This window comes from Saccostrea cucullata, unplaced genomic scaffold, assembly GCF_032062105.1.
Source record: "Saccostrea cucullata isolate Sc308-1 unplaced genomic scaffold, CSIRO_AGI_Scuc_v1 ctg715, whole genome shotgun sequence".
NCBI classification, from domain to species: Eukaryota; Metazoa; Mollusca; class Bivalvia; order Ostreida; family Ostreidae; genus Saccostrea; species Saccostrea cuccullata.
In genome coordinates this window covers 51782-76902 of record NW_026921595.1, presented here as the reverse complement: position 1 = coordinate 76902, position 25121 = coordinate 51782, and the positions used below count along the sequence as shown (strand labels likewise).

Here is a 25121-nt window from a genome sequence, read left to right as displayed (position 1 = left end):
TTGAATATTACAAAAATAAAACATATTGATCATTTTATTCAATTCAATTTTACCAGGGTGACCCCCTTGGAAAAAATGTCCTGGATCCGTGCCTCCCCCCCTTTTTTTGGTAAAAATTCATATAAATATCGATACAAATATAAAATTTATTCAAATATGTATGGCAGTTGGCAGTAAGCAGCTCACAGTTGGCAGTAAGCAGTCAGCAGTTGGCAGTAAGCAGTTGGCTGTCGTATATGGCATTCCATAGGATGTAAATATTTTTTTTCATTTTCTTTGAAAAAATACAAAAAAAATTCATATAAAATAATTAAGAGCTAATATCGGCCTTTCAATGTTGAAACCATTGCTTAAAAAGGAGGGCTAAAAGATATATAAAATAAAAAACTGGTGAGGCATTCCACCTTAAATCACAATTCCATTAAAATCTTTCACTATCTTCTGAACATGGTTTAACATCTTCCAACAAATTTAATACTCATTACACGCTATGATAACAATTAATTTTTAACAGAGTCAGGCAGAAAGTTTATATAGCATGGATTTAAAAACTTTGTATGATAAGTTAATTTATTAAACTGTTGTTTAATATAACATTTTCCTGCGTCGAAATTCGGCATAATTTTTGGAACAACCGTTCTAGCTGCAGTTTGATCCCCCAACCCTTTACATGTATGTACACCTCTAAACATTTCTCTCGTAATCAACGAAATAGATCACACACTGTATTTTTGAACAAATTCTCGCACATTTATATTTTCATTTGAAATTTTAACTAAAAATGAAATAATTAATAAAATCACCATAGAATACTCATAGATGTCCGAGGATGTGTTTTGAGTAAATATCTTCTTTTATTGTACAATACTTTATCAAGTTGACAAAAGTCACTCATAAATAAGACCAAAGTTTTCTGATATATTTTTACAAACGTAGAAAAAGGAACAAGAAATAATGAATGTACATGTATTTCTATATGCATTTGCATTGATCTTTAACTCCAAGCAACGAGAATATAATACTGAAATAAATTACTGAAATTTAAATACCTTTAAGTTCCATGGCCCGAACTTCGTATTCTCCATTTTCAGAGTGCACTATAAGCAATAATATTATATACTTGTAGAAAATTTGAGACAAAAAGGAAAGTTAAGATGAGGTTTTATCAAAGAATTATATCTCTTATGGTGAGTCTACTAATGTGGAATGCTTTTTTTTATATATATCTAAACACCTTTTTGGCTGCACTTCATTTACGGAATTTTTGGTAATTATCAACATTTCATCCCCGACATCCTTTGCTTTCATTTCCGACCTTTTTTTTCATTTCCGACATTTTTCAAATAGTACCTTTAGTAACAGATTGGAAAACCTATGAAAAATTTAAAACAAGGACTACAAATCATTAATAAATCATTGAAATCCAATTATTTATAATATTTAATCCAAGTTTTTATAAATTTATTAATGAAACGACATGAAAATAGAAAATACAGGCAACTACCTAAATTAAAGTTCGAGTGATTGACTCAATGTTTACTCTGCGCAGATGTATAACATAAAAAAAATAAAGTTTTGTGTGGAGCAATATGAAAAATGTGTTATGAACCGGAGCTTTTAAAACTCGATTAGAGTACACCAAGTGTTCTGGACATACGTTTGATGCTGTCACTGACATTTATTTCAAAAGTGCACATTAAATGTGAAAAAGTTGTATGTACCAAATCTATTACCGAGACTTAGTCCTACATGTATTCATATAAATGCGTGGACCCTGAGGTCCACGCAGTAAATATATAAACGAGGCTAAAAAGGATACGCATACGACAGGCTACGCATGCGCGAGATTGCTAGAGAGTTCACACCTTAGGTAACTTGCTCGTAGAATAATTCGCCCTTTTCGAATTAGAATATGCCATTCATTGGCAAATTGCGCTTTTAAATCCGCATATCGCATTTACACATTCGTTGGCGGATCCGAATTTCCCTCCTATACAAATACTTTTATATACAAACTAAACTTTGATTCTATGGTATCAGGATTTTAAAAAGTAGGAAGAACTTGCAGTATATCAATTACATTTAACTTAACAATTTTAATGAAAAACGTCATTCAACGCGTACGACTATTTCTAGATTAAAGGAGGCTCATTACACCACTTTTTGATGACGTACTACACAAATAATAAACATCCATTGTGTTGACCGTTTTCTTCTGGGGACAAATTGTACAGGTACCTCTATAATATGACCTTGACCTTTAAAACGCTTTAAAAATAGATGAAACATGCGGTGTTATAAAAGGTGAAAACAAAGTAACGGATTCATTATGCATAAACCAAGAAGAATTGCTTTTAAGAAGAAACAAAAGAAAACAACTGTCAAATCTCGCCAAACAAGTAATGTCAATTTCAGAGCGATGCATGCAAAGAGCTCTATCAATCAATGACATGTTTGTATGGAAAAAATTCGCGTTAAAATCTACAACCTTGTTGAAATTAAAAAGTTATTTACTTGCACTATTTACTGTGTTAGTGTTAATTTATATATTTGCTTTAAATCCTCGGACAATTTAAAGTTTTGTTCTGAATTTTAGATGTAATGTCAAATGTTACTTAGTGTTTTGAGTCTTGGTTAATTAGGAAAGATAACTCTTGAAAGTAGACTTTTTATACCAAATATTTTTAAATCTGATTTTTCATTTCGTTTAAACATAAGATTCTTCATTCAATTTGACACATGTAATTCATTGAAATATATTCCTTGTCTCTTCAGAACTCAGTTTCTTAATGTTTTATGCATAGATTAAAAAGATAATGACATTAATTGTTTATTAGAAGAAAATTATTTTCTCTATTACAATTATTTTTAGGTATTATGAGGTATTTTCACTGTGTGTACTTGTCTTAAGAAAATGTCAATCATTTGGCACTGAAAGTTCTGAAATTCTATTAATAATAAACTTGAAATAAAACATTTCACTAAAATTAGACAAAACTAAGAAATTCTATAAAAAATATTTATGATATCAATACCCCCATCTAGATATTTGACATCTACATAATAAGTCGTGCTGTATTGAAATCTTAAATAATTTAAACCGTGGATGTAATGAGCTACCTTAAAAGATACAAGTTTTCACCGGCATTAATTTTGTGCATCAAGGCTCGCAATTTTCTTTTTATTACAGCAATCCAATACTGTTTGATAGAGGTCTATAATAGCAACGGATTTTAGTGTGCGGGGGGGGGGGGTTCTGACAAAAAAATATGCGTGCTACAGAGCTATGATACACGTGAACCATCAGATCTCTATTTTTCCCCATATAAATTTGTTCCGCATAAATCCAGAACAGATGTCAAGTCCCAGCCATTATGGGTTACATGTATCAAAATAGCCCGTTTTTTGAAATTGACAAAACTAAAGGTCTCTAATCGGAGATAAGATTTAACAATTTTGCTTTGAGACTACAATCAGTCATAAGTAAGAATATCATTTTGGAATATGTAAACAAACCTACATGAATATTAACTACACCTAGAAAATTTCTTAATTGAAATTCGGTTAGAAAAAATGCATATGGTCTACGTATTGCAGTCCTTATTTAAAGGACAGCAACTTGTTATAATAATAAATGGATTATTGTACATACATTTTTAATCAATATTTTGCAATAAATACTTTTAAAATTTCATTTTCATTGACTAGGAAGACATCAAATCGCCGTGCAGGTAAATTCCGGAGATGAAAACAAAATTATGTAGGAAATGAAATAAATTTATGTCGGAAATGTAATTTAAAAAATGTCGGAAATGAAATGCATGCAGTGACCTTTTTAATAACGCACAAAAATATATTCGAAGTTTTCAAAGATTTTTAGTTGTTTTAGATGTTTAGTAATTTTTCCTAAAACAACGTAACAAAGGTATTTTGAAATTCATGAGGTATTCATATCTATAAACTATAAAATCTATGAAAATGTCATTATTATTGTTTTCTTACACTTCGTTAAGAATTCATTCAATACGCAAAACTTTTTATTTAAATTTGATTTATACAAATTAATATAAACTTACACAAACATTCCGAATCATTATACGGTTTATATTCAGGCCCACAGACACATGTATTATTCTGACAAATAGAACCAAATACCCTGGAGCACTGCTCATTTAGTTTGCATGTTCCATTCAATATCAAATTTCCTGATAAGTAAGAAAAAGAATACATTGTATATTCTAAATTGAAAAAAAAAATTCTTCCCTAAAGAGTTCGCCATCATTTGAAGTGTCTAAAATTCCGTGAAATACACCACATATTCCTATTTGTTTAAAACAGTCAAATACTTTGATACACAAAAAAAATGATTTAATATAAGGAATAATTGTCTAATTTTTGTTTCTTGATGTGATCTCTCAATCAAGGGGCTTGCATGATAATTGGCATAAAACACCAAAGGCGTTTATGCATAAAATTATCACAAATGCCAATTGATGATTGATCAACGTCATGAAACTAAAAAAACTGAAACTTATCCCTTATATTTACACAGGTCTGGACGATTTCTAAATATGGAAGTCAAGAACGATAACCGAAAGTTGCTATAAATGTACATCAAGTACACGTAATTATTTCTCTGTCCAATCAGACAACAGCATTTTTACACACCCCAAGACATATTTTAAAAGAACAAAAAGATAACACGTGCTTTTGTTTTTTTCCTCAACAAGATTTTTTTAACATAAAATTTGTATAAGTAAGATGAAAACTTTTGAAGAATAAGGTATTCCCCACATTTTTACCGTGAACAACATTGATATTTTTATCTCGGTAAAGAAAAAAATAATGCACGATAGAATGTAATCTTTTACAGAGGTATATAGATCGCACCAGCAAGTTTTTATCAAGTTCAATTATAATATTTTCCAGAATATATTATATGATGGTAAATATAATTTTGCTTAGCCGTCCGATTTTCATCGATAATGCTTAAATTCCATGTGTATAGATCAACTCACACAAGTGTTTATCGTACGGAGTAGACACATATATAGTTTTGCATTATCACGGGTTTCATGAGCGCCGAATACTTAGCTATGCAGACTTTAAATGGGCATAAGGAAAGGCGTTTAACGTGGAGAGAAGATAATCCTGTAATTATACATGAATGCGTTTTATCCCAATATCTTACCTCGCATATCAGAAACAGCATGGACTACTAGTATTCTGTAATAAACACTCAAAAATAATAAAGACTGTTATTTTTTCGATAAGATTTTTATGTCAGGCTCTAAAAACTGAAAATTTACCGTATTTATATCAATTTTTTAACGTAATTAAACTTTTCGGATTGCTTACTCCTAGAGACAATTTTTTTTTATCCCACTTAAAACGTATTCCAAGCTTTCAAGTCGTGTTTGTTCACGGTAGAATTGTCATAAATATAATATTATTCCCGAATGCGCATAAAGTTTACATAAAGTTTGTTCTAAAAAAAATCTTTTGAGCAAAAAACGTAAAAGCCACGTGTTTTATTTATTCTCTCATGGGTTTGTCTAAATGCTGTTATCTGATTGGTCAGAAGGATTAGTGCCTTGTTTATTCTGTGTATTAATAGCAATTCAAGGTTATCGTTCTTGACTTCCTTATTTAGAAATCGTCCAGACCTGTTACATGCTTTGATTCCAAAAAAGTATGTACTACATGCCAAGCTTCTTCTGTCTCTATTTGCTTCTGTCCGTCCCTCTACCCTCCGCCCGCAGGAGTTTCTTTTTAATCGTGTTTATTGATGAACCGTTAGATTTTTGTAGGAATAAAGTATTTTAACTAAAATTTGTTATTTTATCTCATACAAAGATATAAATTGCATATGTTAATATTGTACATAAAAATATATATACTTATATATATTATCAAATCAAACCTCGTCATCTGTATCCCTCCCAATATACACATAACTTGAAAGAAATAAAACATATTTAAAAGTCAATATCTACAAATGTATCTGTAAATTCTAATTGTTAAAGCTTGATAGATTATTTTACATTTCACACATACATCGAAGAGCAGATGGAATTTCGGTTAATCATTCAATCTTTATGTCTACAACCCTTACAAATTAATATTAATATTTCATAATTCATCTGATCGGTTTTGAATGAAAAATAACTTTATATACTAAAAAAGGAATGGATTTAATATTTTAACATACAAAAATATATGTTAAATAATAATTAGGTAATAATAACATGTAATAAACATGTGATTTTTTACTCAAACACTGTTCTAGAGACTGTTAAGAAATAATCTTAGTAATACCAATAACTTTTGTTTTGTTTGAGCTTTTAATCTCATATTTTTTATATAAGTGTATTTCTTGTGACAAGGCCCTTCTTTGAATATAGGTTTTGACACTTTGACCTTGCACTACTTTTGTTAAATTTAATCTTAACTTGGCCATAACATTTAAACAGGCGGTTTAAGGTCTTTTCTATTTCTTATACTTATTTCTTATCCCTCGTTATACCATTAATTTTGATTCTTTGACCTTGACCCTTGAGTTTGATACACTTTAAAGGAAGGAACTTTATACAATTATTGACTTTTGATGAGGTCTACTCGTGACTATACAGACCTGGTCAGGTATTGGTTGACCGAGGCCGAAGGCCGAGGTTAACCAATACCTGACCAGGTCTGTATAGTCATGAGTAGACCGAATTCAAAAGTCAATAACCGTTTTATTAAATGATGAGGAATTTTACAACACTGCTGACTCTTTCATTCTTGTCTCCATCAGATATAAACATCCATAATTTAAAGTGTAATTACACTTTTTACATGTTGATATACTTCAACAGCTAAACAAATATAAGTTAAAAAGTTAAAAACAATATTAATAAACAATAAATACTCAACCTTTTACTTTCAAACGTTCTTAATCTCCTTGGTAATGGCGTCTGACATGTTTACATTCACACCGACACATGCTTTGAAACACGCAATCTGATTGGTCGAAAAAGCTGTAAGCAAATCTATGGTTGGTCGAGAGGGAAAACCCGAATAAACCTCCCAGAGCGTCATTTGAGGTGAACTCGCTCTGAGGTACACACCAGTAAATGGCGTCTAGACCAATCAGAGAGCACCAAAATTCCTGATCATTTAATAATAATCTTGGTATTGACTTTTGAATACTTATATTAAAGCTTTCATATTTCGTACGTATATTCTTTGATAAAAGTTCTTTCTCTGGGTAATAACACTTTTGATCTCTTGATTTCACATTTGAGTTTAACTTTGATTGCAAAACTTCATATTTTGCCATAAATTGCTTAATGGGGGCTTCTTTTTAATTTCACAAACACATCTTGGTTCAGTTACATTGGGGCGTTAAAACACATGATTTTTCTGTTTTATTCATGCTTAATGCCCAGCGAATGTTTAAGATATAATTAGCAAGGTCAAGCCAGACAATTTGCCCTAATTTATTCTAAATGATGTACATGTACTCTGCATTTAAAATTGTAAAAGATACATTCGATAAATAAGACTGAGTTTTGGTTAGATCTTAAAGGGATTTGTAGTAAATCTTATTGTAGCACAAAATTTGCACGCAAAAAACTTGGAAAACCCTGCGTGTTAAAATGTATAAATTTTGTTTTGTTGAAAATGGTTAATTTTTAGAATAATGATTTTTTTTTTTCTTCTTTTCAATTAACAATAATAATTAATGATGCTTTTCACTATTTACCCTGCAAACATTCGTTTTCTATTCCGATATATCCAGGATTGCACACACAGACACCGATCTGTCCTTTCAAGGAACATATCTTTTTTTCATCTTCGCACTTTTTAGTTGATGTACATAAGTCTTTTGAGTCGTCTACTGCTAAAAAAAATAATAACAATAGGCTAAAGGACCTAAACGGTCTTATTTATAGTTCAGGTAACACATACAGTTATATTCAAGCTTACCTTTGTCAAAATCTGATCCGCAAATTATTTTCAAATTCCTTCTTTTTGTATACAAAGAAGTACAGCTCGTCTTGATTATCGTCAAATTCTCACTTAAACCATTGAATCTAAGTGTTAATGAATTCAGCTGATAGTGGGGTGTGTAATTCAATTTGTGATAATGACTCCATGCCTCATTTTCTAAGTTGCTGATTTTTACTTGACATTTTTTAGGACAATCGCCGATTTCTGTAAAATTAAGGAGAGCTAAAGAAAAAAGTAATCTACATGTAATTTCCAAACATAAATCAGTTAACATACATGTATAAAATTCTTTTATAAACAGGTTGACTTATTTTCTTGTAAATAAACACGATATAAAATAAAGAAAATTTTTCATAATTTTTATCTTACAAGGTAAATAAAGATTAGGCGACTGATTGTTTAACTTTATTCTAATCTGTTGAGATTCTGCTGTGCTAGATATTTGGACTTGACGCCCGCAGAATCTCTGGACAGTCACTCATAATTCACGTCAGGGGCTCGTTTCTCAAAAAGGCCTACGACCAGGCGTAAGCTTAGTCCGGACTAAATCAGTCAGTAAACCCGGAAGTCGGACTAAGTTGCGTTTCACAAAAAAGCGGAGACTTAGTTGAGACTAAATTTTGGTTTAAATCTAGGCCTGCTCATGAGTAGGCGTAAGTTCTTTGTCTGTACACATCTTGGGAAAAGGGCAAGTGTTTTAATCATAAAGAGTTAAAAAATAATTATTTTATACTTATGCAATAAAATACCTATTCATATACACGCACATAACTATATGATATGCGAAAAGTCATGAACAATAATAAACAACATAATTATACATGTAAGATTATGTAGACAAGTAGAGATGCAAATTTTTTCCGCAAAAGTTGGGATGAACTAAAAATTTGTAATTAAGAATTTTGAATTCAAGTTGGGTAGAAATTTAAGAAGTGTCAGATTTTATTTTTAAAAATGTATGCACGCGTTGTGGGATGGGGGGGGGGTCTGCAACCCAATTTTTTTTTAATTGAAATAATGTGTTTTCTGTTTTTAATTCATGGGCTAACGCCCACTTTCAGCATTTCTATTCTCTGCTGAATATTTTGGTCACTCAATTACTTACCCTCCCCCTCCCCCTCCCCCATCCCCATTCACTTTTTTAAAAACGATGTCAGGTCCCAGCTAATTTTTTAATGAATAATGTTTCAATAAATCCTTAAACAAAAATCATTTTTAAAAATATATTTCAGATAATGAGAAATATTTCATAAATATGCCATCAACCAAGTCAGTACTTCTTTAATTATCCCCTTTAATTGTATGTATTTTAATTTAAATATGATATTATTTAAACATAAAAATATGAATTTGTAAAATGTTTGAGCATTATATACTTAAAGTATTCTGTTCATAAGACCGTTCACTCATTGTCGAGAGGTGAGAAGTGTAGATGGGTTAATCGTTTTTTCTTAATGGCTTGCAAAAGCTTAATAGTTTTAAATCGAATTCTTGTGAATAATATTGCAGGCAATAAATCTAGTAATTTTTATAAATTTCTAAAATATTTCCATAAAAATTGAGAATGCGTGTGTTATAATGCAAATGGTGTATGTACATAATTATGCACTATTTCTACATGGTCTATGTAAATTATCATAACGATATCAATGTAAAACTGTATGTCCAAAATGTAATACATGTATCATAAATGCAGGTATACATGTATCACCTAGATTGCCAATATATGTCTAATTCATATTTAAATTTTATATAAAGAATTATACCGGTATATGGGTTTGGGCCATTTTAGGCACATATCCTGAAAATGTTTTACATGTGTAAATTTCTTCCTTGTTGAAGGGTCGCACGTATATTAAATCGTCTCTTAAACTGCGTCAAAAATGTCATTTTTTGAAGTTTTGTTTAAAACTAATGTATTTAAAACCCTTAATTCTATGCATATGACTTAAATCAATATAAAGATAAATTAAATATATAATTTTTATTCTTTCACAAAACATAAATTTCATTGAAGTTTATTTACGTCTAAATTTTAACAAAAACGGGAACCAAGGAAGACCATATATAGGTCTGATCTTTTTTTTTAGAACCATTCTCTTTTCCATGTTTTAATAATTTTTTTATGATAATTATGATTTCATAACTGATAAATTTTTGACAGTACGTCTGATGGTTGGGGGTTCTGTTACTTGTTCTGATACCGGTTGCCCCCCCCCCCTCCCTCCGACTTTCAAACTTTTGCTACGAGCCTGTTCCAGCCTAGCCATATATGACTTTTACTCTTATATACATGTAGGAAAATTACTTTTTATTTCAAAATTTAGCAAGTACATATATTTATACATGTAATCATGTATTTACATCATTTGGTTTTAATGTAGAAATCTAATATAACACTTGAGGATGTAGAGGGGGAGGGAGGCTGTGTCCAAAATTATAATAAAAGATTTACTCTGTCTCAATCAGTTTTTTTTAGTGTGGCTGTGGGCGCCTAACCTGACCCCAATCTGCCCCTTTTTCAAAATTTCTGAATCCGATGCTATGTTAATGCTTTGACCTTGAAAATACAAATGGGTTTGCAAAATAGATCTATTTAAAAGACGGTGAAAATGGAAAACATGCAAGCGTTCTCGTGCTTCCAGTTCTTTACATCATTTATGTAGGTTCAAGTGTGATATTATTTTGATCCGCCGCATGTCATTGTAGTCTCTAAACCAAATAAAATGCGATCTGCGCATGCTTAGTACTTAGCGGAGACGTCTTAGTGGGAAAAGACCACTAATTATTTTCCCATAGAACTCCATACAAACCTTAGGCCCTCTCAGTACTTTACTATGACAATTTTAGAAAAATCTTTAGCATCATTTCAAACTTTGTTCTAAGCCCTAACAAAAAATACTGAAAAAAATATATGGTCCCATTGCGTTTATAGGTCAAAATTGCAGTTATTTTCAACTTATAGAGATTCGCAGTCAATAACACGCGGCAAAAAAAATCAACCCCCACTCCTAAAATCTTCCCTGGTATTTCTATAGTTTCTGTAATATTCCCTCATCCCATCATTTATTTCAAAGGTCATTAATTTTACTTTAAAATGAAAACAATTAAATACCTGATTTCAGCCAATGGCGTAACGCCATCCCATTCAGTATTCGGTTTAATGTTCCATCACAAACAAAGCCATGTGTTCATCCGGGCATTTGGTGCTCTCTTTCCTAGTACTGGGCCCAGTCTTACGCCGCTTTCTGAAACGCGATTTAGACCCGTCTAAATTTTGGCGTCAGTTTTTTAGTCGGACTAACTTAGGCCCAAATCTACGACTTTTTGAGAAACAAGCCCCTGGAGACTAGGCCCAAACTTCACCTAGACCACACTGCCGTTCGCTTCAATTAAGTCATTTGGTTGTTTATTTGGCTTTCTGTCATTATTATTTCTACATTGCTTACCGCTTAGGCAGGTAAATCCCAGTACATGTATAAAAATATTCACTGAAATCTCCGTTCGAAATAAGGCTCCCTGGCGATATAGTGTACCTCCCCGCATAAAAGACTTCCTATAGTCTGTTATCTTTCATGTGATGTTCAATAGCCATAGTAGACATTAGTTCCTAATCACATAGGGTAAAAGCAGACTATAGGAACTCTTTTATGCGAGGAGGTAAACTATTTCGTCATGGGAACACTGTCCTGAGATTCTGCGGGCGTCAAGTCTAAATATCTAGCCCTGAAGAATCTCAACAGAGATTAACTTAACACCATCGTTCAAATCTCTGACTTTTTAAAAATTTTGAGCATCCTTGCCTTTCATGCCCTTCGCATTTCAAAAGTACTAAAGCCCAGTGTGCTCATTTCGTAGGTAGAAAAAAATTTTAACATTATAACACGTTTATTCGCGAAAGTTTCCCGTTATAACGCGAAAGTTACGCGTTATTTTGCGAAAGTTTTGCGTTATAACGCAAAATTAACGCGTTTATTCGCAAAAAATTCGCGAATAAACGCGTACCTTTCGTGTTATAACGTTATAACGAGTAATTTTCGCGTTATAACGCGAAACTTTTGCGTTATAACGCAAAACTTTCGCGAATAAACTTGTAAAATTCGTGTTATAACACGCAACGTTCGCGATATTACGCGTATATAACGTGAAAGTTTCGAAATATAACGCGTAATTTTCGCTTTATAACGCGAAACTTTCGTGAATAAAGGCGTAACTTTCGCGTTATAATGCGTTACTTTCGCGTTATAACGCGTAACGTTCGTGTTATAACGCGAAATCTTTGCTGTTTATCCAGAAATTTGCTTTAATTTCAATTTTCTTTTGATTTTGTCATCAAGTTTATCCATTACAATGATAAGCAAAAGGCTATTTTGATCTTGGACTATCACAAGATAAATTTTTTGCTTTCTTGCCAGTGAATCCATCGTTACCGTCACAATACCGACATAATGCGAAAGTTACGCGTTTATTCGCAAAATTTAGCGTTTATCGAAAGTTTCTCGTTAAAACGCGAAAGTTTCGCGTTTATTCGCGAAAGTTACGTGCTATATCGCAAACGTTTCGCGTTATAGCGCGAAAGTTATGCGTTTATTCGCGAAAGTTTCGAGTTATATCGCGAAAGTTTCGCGTTCATTCGCGAAAGTTTCGCGTTTATTCGCGAAAGTTACGTGCTATATCGTAAAAGTTTCGCGTTAAAGCGCGAAAGTTACGCGTTTATTCTCGAAAGTTGCGAGTTATATCGCGAAAGTTTCGCGTTATAACACGATTTTTTTTTACCTTCGAAAATGAGCTCAGTTGGCTGTCGTACAAAAAAACGACCTTATGAATAATGGCCAAATGATTTTTAAGTAAATATGACTTTCTAGGCATATATAAATGTAATGATTTTTCATCGTTTAAATTCTTGGATTCCATTTGTATGTACGAGGGTTGTCCGGTAAATTCGTGAAAATTTTGTCTAGAGTAAAAAAATAATCATAGCTTCGTTTTAAAATGTTCACTTCTTTTTAGTATATATTAGTATTTCATTTTGAAAATCTAGCAAATTTCAAATGAATATATTGCTAACACAAATGAGATTTTACATTGCAATGTATTGCCTTACGACGCACAGATGATAACGTCAAAGTGTCTAAAGCAGCGTCAAAGTTCTTCTTTTTTTTTAAAGGGTGGATTGTTACAACGCACTTTGAAAAACTACGCACTTTGAAAAAGAATTTCAAAGTGCGTTAAAATTAGGGACCAAGCTAACGCACTTAAAAATTTTTTTTTTTTTTTTTCAAAGTGCGTTGATATCGACCACATCAACGCACTTTGAAAAAAATGTAAAAATTTATTAATATTCCTTCAAATAATCGGTATGATAAATAACAGATCCTGGTTTGATAAGTTTTTTATGATGAAGTCACTGTAGGACCTGAGATATTGACGTTTTAAATATTTAAGGTTTTGATAAAATAAAAAGGAAAATTAAAGGATCTTGAAAAAAAAGAGTGATGATTGTTTAAGTTCATTAATTCGTTTCTTCTTTTCTTTTAATTCTAGTCTTTGATAAGTAGATTTAAAGGTTTATATGGGGCACTAACAGAGGAAAGCTTCGAGCAACTTAGCATTTATCAAAATAAAAAAGGGCCAATTTGATTGTTCAAAACTATGAAAATTCTTTCTCTCTCATATGTTTTACTTTACTTAAAAATTTCTAGTTTTCATCTGTTTTAATTAACTTATTTATTATTGAAAGTTTTCAACGTCATACCAGTTAGGTAAATACATAATTATATGAATGCTTGAGTATAGCATAGACATCGAGACTGGGCGAAGGGTCAGGGGAGGGGAGGGGGGGGGGGCTAAGCCCCCCACTTATTTTGGAAAGATATATACATCGTATGAGCATTGAAAATGCAGCGTACCATTTTAAGATTTATTGCTCCCCTGTTTGTTACCGACACCAATGTATTGGAAAGATAAAGATTTGGACTGAGGGATCTTATACCCGTCTTCTCCTCTTTTCGACGGGAGTAAATCAACTCATTTTTGAGGTTAGGGTTAGGCTTACATGTAGTTTTTTGAAAGATAAATAACAAATAAAATCTTTCCATGACTAAAATACGATTTTTTTCAAAGTGCGTTAAGTGTCTCCATGGTAAAATATATTGATGTAGACTCTTAACACACTTTGAAAAAATTTTTCAAAGTGCGTTGAGTTGGTCCAAAATTTAACGCACTTTGAGAATTTTTTTTAAAGTGCGTAATTTTTCAAAGTGCGTAATTTTTTCAAAGTGCGTTGCCACAGTGGATAAGCCCCACTTAAATTCGGATTCATTTATAGTCATCATACTCTAGTTTCCCTTCAATCTTGCATACATATAGAACTTTCTGAAGATGTATTACTAAGTTATGGACATTATTCTCACTATCAGTTAACAAAATAGGCAATTTTACATCGATGGTCTACAGTGACATCAACGTCTTTCGTTATTGCCAGTATTTGTTTGTACGAATGGTTTTTTTTCTACACGCGGACTCGATTAAAAAGATACCGCCTATAATACTCCAATTTAGCTCTATACGTAAGGTCTAGTGATATTATATTTTTAATATTTTTTTTCTGCTGTAGTCATTTTAAGTCTTTAAGGATGTCATTAGTATTTCGAAATGAATGGTAAAACGTAAGAAATCGTGAAACGTCGCCATTTTTTCTATGTAGTGTTAACTGTTTACTCATTTCATCTGCTCGGGAAATCGTCAAAAGTTAAGCTTGAAATTGTCCAAATGACGACATAAGTCATTATGAATGTAATTTATATTTTCATTTCCAAAGAATACCCGTGTTTTCGCTAATGAAACCTGCATTTTTTTTATCGTGCACAGAAAGACCATACATGTATCGTGTACATATTCAAATAATATAGAAAATATTTTTGTCTAAATTTTGATAAGTAAACATTTCTTAAAGAGACTGGATATATATTTATGTCCTATTAACATTGATCATGTGACCCAAGAACAATTCCATGTCTAATTCCGGACGGCTACACAATGTAGATGTAGATATAGATGTTGCTTCTTATTTTTTAATGGCAACAAGACATTGCTTTTATACAAATGTTCTTCTTAATATAACAATGTATAGGACTAAAGGTATCTATTTCTATTACTTGTAAAATATTTTGGATTCATATCATTTAAGGAATCGCTTAAAGGTAAGATATAGGATAATAATTGAGCTAATTCTCTCAGTTAAGACCGCTTAATTCTTTTTATTAAATCTCTTTGTCCAGGATTTTACTAGACAACCCTTACACTATAACTGTACAGCATATTAATTACCTGATTCAAACCAGACTTTTGCCTCTGTCAAAGTAAACCAGCACGGTCTTCCTCTTAATGCAAAATAAAAGGGTGTCTCCAGGCAAACCCCACTAAAACGAAACAATCATTATATAGTACCATTATTCGTCCACCCTACTGGCTTTGCAACGCGAGGGTGTGATGTGGACTATTTAGTAAATGAAGATAAAACCGCTTTACGATTTGCAGACCTTTATTTGTCGTCGGGTCGGACAGTATCAAGGACAAGTGCGTCCCGATTCCAACTCTCCGAATGTTAGCAAAACTTTGTATTTATAGACATTGGTGATAATTCCCAAGTTTGAGTATTATATGACATGAATTAATTTGATTTACAAGTACAGTTTTAGATTATGATTTTAAATAAACAATAATCATGTAACTCAAAGCACAGTCCATCTGGTCATATCACTCATGCCTAATTAAGAAATTAAATATTTCAGAATAGATAAATCTGACATGTTGAAGCAATTGTGACAACTAATTAAATTAATTACAGATATGTAGAATTTAATATTGTTAATATCCAAAGTAATTGTCAAAATGTCCGATGGTTCATTTTCATCTGTGACAGTATCATATCTAGTCAGTCCGCGGGCTGACTAATCAGAACGCCACTCGGCCTTTTCCGTCAGGCCAAGTGATGTTCCGATTGTAAATCTTTATGCCTTGATTTTTTTTTTAAAAGAAAACATAATTATGAAGCATTTAAAAAGTTATATCGAAGTGCGAGGTTGATATGCTTTTCACTAATATTGAAACGCCAATAGTAATTATTACTTACCTACATGTATTTAGACACTGTATCTCGATTTTATAAAGTGAAATCAAAAGGAACAGTCTCCGAAACTGGCCGTAGAATCAAACCGTAACGTAACAATCAACGCCTAACCTCGCGACTCCTACCTAATCAACCACGTACAGGCGACTATGTTATATACTATTTGTAGACACATCATAATAAATCACATACGTACAGGGGAACGATAAAATGAAGTGGTAATTGTTGATATGTACTTACGGTCACTGGTGTTTAGGACAGAATTTTGAGAGAATATTTAAGAAAATGACAATTGTTTTATCGTGATTTATCGTGTCTTAAACTTGTATACATAGTATCATACATATTATACTTCAGTCTCTATTTTGAAAACAAACCTGTCAATATCGTATGCAGAATATCCATAATACAAAAGCAGGGAATGAAGCAAACCTGAAAATATGTACACAATTTCAATAATAAGTTATTTTTTCACATTTTCAACATGTTCAACTTAAAATTTGATTGGTTCAGAAGCGTTAACAAATTTTAATGTTACACTTAGTATTATCAATAATAAATTTTTCTATAGTAAACATGATTATGGTCACACTCTCAGAGTATTAAATACTCAAGAACTGCATGCTCTTAGTGTTACCAATTTTTAATTGAGTTAGTTTTTCACAAATTACTGAGTTCATTTTGCAGTGATTTAAACACTTCGTAAAAATTCTAGGGTAGTTATAAAGACCTTGATAGAGGACATAAGCTATCATTCTGCCGCATTGTTGCTGACTTTATTGCTTAATAGCCATTTGCTTTTGTACAAAAGATCATTATGGAATGTTTCGTCTACTCGATCAATACATAGGGGTTCGGATTCACGGGAGATGATTACCTGATTCCATCAACCGACGTTTGACTTCGCAGGTATGTTAAGGAAGCGTATAAGTCATTTCTCGGAAAAAAATATACTTTTTAAAGAAAGTAAGGTATTTTAGTATGTAATATTCTCTATGTAGATCACTTAATTTTCGCGACACCTTATTTTCGCCAGATAGTCATTGACTCTTGATTAGCGAGACAATATTTTCACGAATTGTGGTTATTGCTGTATATTATCTTAAGGAATACTATTATACGCGAGAATTAAATTTTCGCTAGCATACCGTCTCGCGTAATTACGCGAAAATAAAGTTCTCGCGAAATAAAAAGTGATGTACAGTAGTTGAAAAACATTTATTTTGCCTTAAAAGTGCTGCTAGAATCCCACTGTTCTGTCAGTAAAATAATTATTCCACACATTTGCACGAAACCTTACCATATATGCTTTGAATTTAATACATATGAACCGAGATTTTTCGTAAAATCATGCTTAACTTGGGATTCTAGTAGCACTTTCCAAGTTTATCAGTATAATTCTCATGTTTTGAAATATCCAGCTTATTGTTGCTCTGTTGCATTATTTTTGTCAGGAAGGACAGAGGAAAGGCCGACCGGGATACGTATATAGATGGCTGTATTCGAGAGAGAATATAATCGATAAAAATAAATTTGCATGCCTGATGAATTTACTGATTCCATATCAATTTCACATAATATTCATGATATTTTCTTTTAAACCCCATTTTACATGTCTTTGTACATGCCGTTTTAGCTAAATTCTCTTTACACGACATGATCAATTCCCAAGTTACTTGATGTACACATACGAGGACATTGGAGGTAGATTTTAATCAAAATGACAGATACAGCATAACAAACTAAAAACATGTAAATTTTATTAATGTTTACACTTTTCAATTCCTATTCTAGAGTATAATTACATGTCTAAATACCAATTTTACGAGAACTTGTGTTTTAAGGGAAGACAGGACACATGTCACATGACTAAAAAGACATATCATGTCACAATCGGTGATGATATACATGTTATAACGTTGTTAAAATCAACATATCTTGTGTGATTTTATTCTAAATTTGAAAATTGTTTTTTAAACATTTAGTTTAGAAATAATAATTAACAAAATTTTTAAAGATATTGCCATCATTTAGATATTGTGAAGTTGCCCAATCCACACATTTGTTAAGAAATAAATAACAAGTTTATAAACTTCAATGGGAATTGAAGTGGGTCGGTCACGTGATCAAATCCTGTGAATGCCGAAGGCATTCTCAGAAGATTTGAGCACGTATCGACCCACTTCAATTCCCATTGAAGTTTATAAACTTGTTATTTATTACTTATATTTACATTTCAGACAAACAATTGAATATTTTCAAATTTAAATTATTGCACTAAACGTCCGTCGTAGATTTTGAAAAATGACGCAAGGTGTATATCGGCTTGCATGGCGGTTACGCTTCGAATGCATTAGACTAAGGAATCTATTTCGAAGGGAATATTTGGTGAAAGGCTGCTTGTGATCAGAAATAGTGAACAGATTGTTGTCTGGGAATATTTTTATTCGTGAAAAATGATAATCGATGCTGAAAAGACACAAGAAACACGTCCGAAGTTTGATGATAAAAAGTTGGAGGAATTTCTGCGCCGGAAAGGGATGGATGGATCCGATGGATTTAGACAGTTGTCCTAGCCAGTTAATTTGCAATTTGATCAAAAACATTCTACGTTTTCAGTAACTAGAGGCATACTTATCGTAAAACACTGATAAATGTTGTGTTTCATGATACTAAGACGCCATATTAATTGGAACTCTTTTTATTACGAAGATACAAAAGTAACAATCAAGTCGTACAACAAATGATTCATATATGACAATGAACACGGAGACACTGGCGACAGCTTTACATTGAACTACGAAAACGCCGAGGTGTTTGGCAGCTGTTCATGGCATGATTGCAATGATATTTATCAACAGATTTACACATTTATCGTGAGTAAAATTTAAAGATGAAAGTTTATCATGAAAATTTAACCAAAGGTCTACCCAAAAAATAAAGATCAACGTTAGAGACTGTGTAGCTGACAAAAGTGAAGAAAAATGTAAAGAAACGCTAGGCTCCTACTAGGAGTCCTAGTTTTCTCTATGTACACAGGTTGAATCGATAGCTCAAAAACTGTATGAAATACTTGATTACATTCAAATAAAATAATTATCATTTTACTTGCTTATTTTGTTGATTTTTATACATGAAAAGCAAGTAGAGCAGGTCATTTCATAATTTATGTACCGGTAGATCTATATTATTGCGCCGTGTGATTAGGTCACGTATTGACCTCTGACCTCTGACAAACTTCATACAGAATTGAAGATATTTTCTCTCTGTATATATGTTTATATAATGGAGAGATACCACAAATGCATATATTTTCTCTTCACCCTGCAATGTGACGTCAGTGACGTCATAGACGTAGTGTTTGAATTCTCAGTGCAGCGAGATCAAGTACACATACCCGTCATGATCAGTTTTATTTCATAATAAATAGGTCACAGTAAATGTATCGTGATAAATTTCTGAAGCAGATTTTTTAGAATTAATATTTTTTTGTCTTTAGTAGCAGAGATTCAATCTATTTAGATAATTTTGAATGTTTATATTTTCGTGTGACGTCACAATTGATTTCCCGCACTCGGAAAATACAAAACGTCAAGCGTTTTTATCATGCTTACGTCTATTCAATCGTCCTATGCGATATTGAAGTTAGCTTCTCCCTTAAATATCTATGCAGTAAATTATTACGATGAAGGACTGACATTCAATTGTAAATTTAGAAATATTTATTGACAGAATTTTTTTTTCAAAATGAGGTTTTTTGCCGTTGAAGCTGCCTTGAAAAATGCAGAAATTATCCCACCCAAATACCATATAAAATTAAAACAATTGCTTTAAGATAATTTAAACACTATGAATATTATGAAATATTTGAGTATATAGTGTTATCTATCACATTGATCCTTTACATGAAGTATCTAAACTCCATACAAACTCTACACAGGGCGGTATGTGTGGGGCAATATCTTTTAAATAGGTCAAGAAATCCCATGACAGGACCCTTTTAAAATGATAAGTACATATTAAATCAGTAATATAAAAAATACGAAAAAAATTCATTGACAGGAATTTTTTCAGCCGAAGGTCCTGTTCCTCCTTAAGATTAGCGTCATCTCGCCTACTGTGACGTCATAATGTAGCACTGATTTCACAGGAGCCGGTAGCATACTGTTTTTGATTTTACGTAATCACTATATACATACAAAAAGGGAAAGGGAAACAACGTCAGCCCGAATTTACACGGGGTCGATCTCGGAAATATTTCGTATTTCATAGAAAAAGAATGTAGCCAATTAGATTATAACCAGAAATCATACATGTACTACAATAAAAATTCTTTAAAATAAAAAACGGAAACCTCGTTACTTTTTATAGCGTTTTAGTTGGGTAATACTAACTCGATATTCCGTTGTGCGAGTTGATGCACTTTAAGTCGTCCACTAAAACGAGACAAAATTCGCACATTTTCTCCAGTTTTGAAGTCTTTCCGAAGATTGAAAATAAAAAGTAAAGATCCAGCGTTCACGAAAATCATTTTTTTCTTTTGTTAATTGCAATTAAAAGGTACAACATCTCCAATTTGAATAAATACGGTAGCTTTTTTCGTTCACAGAGAGGCTCGAGCCCAGAACAGACGACATTTTGGGAAAAACATGATTGGTAAAAGGCGGAGCGTAATTGGTCAGATCTGTTCTAGAAAAGCACCATTGATCAATCACATCTCGCGTTAAATATTGGATGCAATGGACGACTTAAACTACATCACTTGCATGACAGGATCTGCAAAACACGACTTACACGATTCTTAAATGACCGTGATGGTATTTTTATGAAAGAGTGATTATTACTGAATGATCACAGACGTTATTTCACTAACTGCAAGGTATGTGGCAACGCACTTTGAAAAAATTACACACTTTGAAAAATTTATTCAAAGTGCGTTAAAATTGGGACAAAATCAACGCACTTTGAAAAATTTTTTCAAAGTGCGTTAAATTTTGGACCAACTCAACGCACTTTGAAAAAATTTTTCAAAGTGCGTTAAGAGTCTACATCAATATATTTTACTATGGAGACACTTAACGCACTTTGAAAAAAAAACATATTTTAGTCATGGAACGATTATATTTATTTATCTTTCAAAAAACTAAGCCTGATCCCAACCTCAAAAATGAATTGATTTACTCCCGTCGAAAAGAGGAGAAGCGGGTATAAGATCCCTGAGTCCAAATCTTTATCTTTCCAAAACATCGGTGTCCGTAACAAACGGGGGAGGGATGCAATAAACCTAAAAATGGTACGCTGCATTTTCAATGCTTATACGATGCATATATCTTTCCAAAATAAGTGGGGGGCTTAGCCCCCATACCCTCCCCTTGCCCTTCGCCCAGTCTCGATGTCTATGCTATACTCAAGGCATTCATATAATGATGTATTTACCTAACTGGAATGACGTTGAAAACTTTCAATAATAAATGAGTTAATTAAAAGAGATGAAAACTAGAAATTTTTAAATACAGTAAAACGTATGAGAGAGAAAGAATTTTCATAGTTTTGAACAATCAAATTGGCCCCTTTTTATAATGATAAATGCTAAGTTGCTTGAAGCTGTCCCCTGTTAGTGCCCCCTCTACACCTTTACATCTACTTATCAAAGACTAGAATTTAAAAAAAAAGAAGAAACGAATTAATGAACTTAAACAGTCGTCACTCCTTTTTTCAAGACCCTTTAATTTAATTTTCCCTTTTATTTTATCAAAACTTTAAATATTTCAAACGTCAATATCTCAGGTCCTACAGTGACTTTATCATAAAAAAGTTATCAAACTAGGATCTGTTATTTATCATACCAATTATTTGAGAGAATATTGATCAATCTTTACATTTTTTTCCAAAGTGCGTTAATATGCTCGATATTGACGCACTTTGAAATAAAATTATTTTTTTCAAAGTGCGTTAGCTTGGTCCCAAATTTTAACGCACTTTGAAAAAATTTTTCAAAGTGCGTAATTTTTCAAAGTGCGTTGTAACAAAGGTATTTTATTGAAAACACGAGTCATTTCCGAGATCGACCCTATGTAAATTCGAGCTGACGTTTCCATTTCTCTTTTTGTATACATATAGTGATTATGTAAAATCAAATACAGTATGTTACAGGCCCCTGTTGGTTGAATAATTTGTATGCTTCCTTATTACCAATGCGTTTTTAGGGGTCTGTCCGTTTGTCTGTCTGTCTACCTACCCGCAAAGACCTTAGTTTTTTCCACATCATTTTATTGTATAAAGCAATGGTTATATTTACAAGTATATTCATTGTAGCAATTAAGACCTTTTTGGGAATAGAACATATTAGATCTCTTCACCTTGCAATGTGATCCACTTTTGCAAACACGTATCAAACTTCAATCTTGCCATTTCACCGAATAGTAGTATGGTTTCATTCTTTACAGGTACATATTTCTGGTTATAAGGACTAAGGTACAACACTATTCTATAGCTTTTGACAATGACTTTGGAGTTTTGTCTACTTTTAATTAATTTATTATCTTTGTCACAAGTTTTGAAAAAAATGGGACTTTATATTTAACAGTTTTATTTCTTGTGATAAGGCCATCTCTTAGCCAAATACATTATTGACTACAAGTGTATTTTACCTTAACCTTGATGTTTTGTCTTCTTTTTAAAAATAAACTTTAAATATTGTTCACTATTTAAATGATTTTGATAGGCCTTTTGTATGTAACACGTTATTCCTTGTGACAAAAGCTTTTAGTTCAGAACCCTTTGACCTTGACTTTGAGGTAAAAAAAATTTACAGTTAAATCCTTTGCGTTTAAGAAGAAGGTATAGTTTTAGCTTTTTTGCGCCCTAAAAATGTAATGACATCAAAAAGTTTTGAAACTGGCTTAAATATTAGTTAGATAAATGACTCTGATAAATCAGGAAAGAATATGACATGAAGGTTTACCATTCTGCAAATATGGCGTCATTAATGTGAAGCATTTCTCTATTTTCAACAGAAAAAGCCTCAAAATGGCACATTTCAAGGGTGATTTTCCTTTAGAAAACAGTGTCCACAGCCGCCGCCCACGTTAATTTTTTGATATTTTGTGCAAAATTCAATAACAAATCACATATCTCAAGATCTTTGTGGGCGATGCCTGTGGACAATCTTATCTGAAAGAAAATTCCATTGAAAATTGCTGTCTTCTGCAACTTTTTAAGAAAATACGGGAAAATGCACTTGTTTATGACGTCATAATTAGCATTTAAAAACACATGTGAGAAAAATGACTTGTATAATTTTTCTGCATTGAATTTCAATTATTTAAAAAGCATGAGTTTTCAACTTTTACACCAGTTTCATTTTTTAGAAAATCACAAGGCAAAATTTGTATGGAAACCATACCTTCTTCTTTGATATGGTTGTGCCCTAACTTTTTTCACAGATACTTTCTTTGTATCCTTTCTGTTGGTATCATTTTTTTTTATCACATCTTTTCGGATTTTGACTTATATTTGAATAATTTTAACCTTCACCACTAGATGCCACGGATACATCAGTGTGTTTGGGTTTTTTTCAATACGCTTTGTTCATTTTCCTACAACAAGCGGCTTATTATCTTCCGCAATTTGTTAACAGTATTTTTATACACTTTATCCTTGCTTGTCAAGCCAAACTCCGAATAAGGATGTCCAATCTGAGTTGTGTTTACTTATTTGATAAACTCAAAGAAATAAAATCTCCATTTTAATTCATTATAAAACGAAAATAAACAGGGACATTATATTCAACAACTTCGTATGGTCCTTTTGAGGAAATTACTTAAATATAAACTAGTTCTAGAACTTAAAGAGCTATCAATTTGAACATCTTCTGGCCATTTATTAAAACAATTTATTGTAAATATCAGTCTATCAATATATGAATATTATATTAATTAACATTAACATTATAATTTGCATTGTAGTAATTTCTCCAACAAATGTTTATTATATACATTAAATTGACTTTACAGATGGAATAAAAAATATCAGAACTCAGTTTTTAAACATATGTTTATACGTGTTTCCCATTCATTAGTCTCATTTTAGGCCCATGTAAGATCTGTTTTGATCCTTTAATTATTTCGTAAAAATTGGATATGAAAACATCTACTTACATTCCATCATAAAATCCCATTTTGTCATTTTTGCAAAGAACAGAATAACTTCTTATTTGAAAATTGTTTATGAATGTGGATTCAGTTAAGTGTACCACTTGAAACAAAACATCCCCGTCCAATTATTTCGCTTTAAATGCCTTTAACATCTTTTAAAATGGCCCTGAACACATTTGCGTTGCCTTTTTTATTACAATTTTCAATTACCACATGTACTATACCCTTTATTTTCATGTACATGTTAGTTATTCGTCTAAAAATTACAACAAAAAATCTCCTGAGATGATTTTTTTACAACCTGATTGTAATTGTAAGACGGGTCATTTTTCGGGGGAAACAAATTTATACAATTGCACTTGCAGATAATCATGTCTCAATTTTGTTATATATTATATATATATTCAAGTCTATGGATTTAAAAAAACTGTAGTCTTATCAGCTTTAATTTTCAGTATGCTCAACTTATAATATGCACTAGTATACAAGCTTCTAGATTACAAATTTAGACAAAAAAGCAGTGAGGTCTAACGATGGATCGAGATATTCTGATGCGTATAACTTAGATACTGTAATTAAATCAAATATGGCGTATGTCTATTTACGAGTCGTGACACAATTTCTAACTGAATAATAATAATGAAAAAAAAAACGAGGAAGTTATAAAAAAAATGTCATTTATATATAATGTTTTGGAATTAAAAATAAAACATAAATGAAATTCACTTTTATGTTCTATAGTTGAAACATTATCAAATGAAAAAATTATCTTCTGACAAAACAAAAACTTGTATACATTGTCATCGTGAAAAAACGATGTAATTGCTATTTATTGCTCA

The 25121-nt window shown here is 31.8% G+C and overlaps 1 protein-coding gene across 1 annotated transcript; it reads right to left on the bottom strand.

The window, feature by feature from the left end:
* Positions 1-1041: 1041 nt before the first annotated feature.
* Positions 1042-24395, bottom strand: LOC134260411 (uncharacterized). The gene is made up of 7 exons (XM_062742970.1): positions 24286-24395; positions 16504-16558; positions 15325-15416; positions 7972-8199; positions 7748-7885; positions 4077-4205; positions 1042-1097 (listed from the first exon to the last, which is right to left on the bottom strand). The coding sequence occupies exons 1-7, from the start codon at positions 24311-24313 to the stop codon at positions 1042-1044; spliced, it is 726 nt and encodes a 241-aa protein (XP_062598954.1). The 5' UTR covers positions 24314-24395.
* Between the last annotated feature and the right edge of the window lie 726 nt (positions 24396-25121).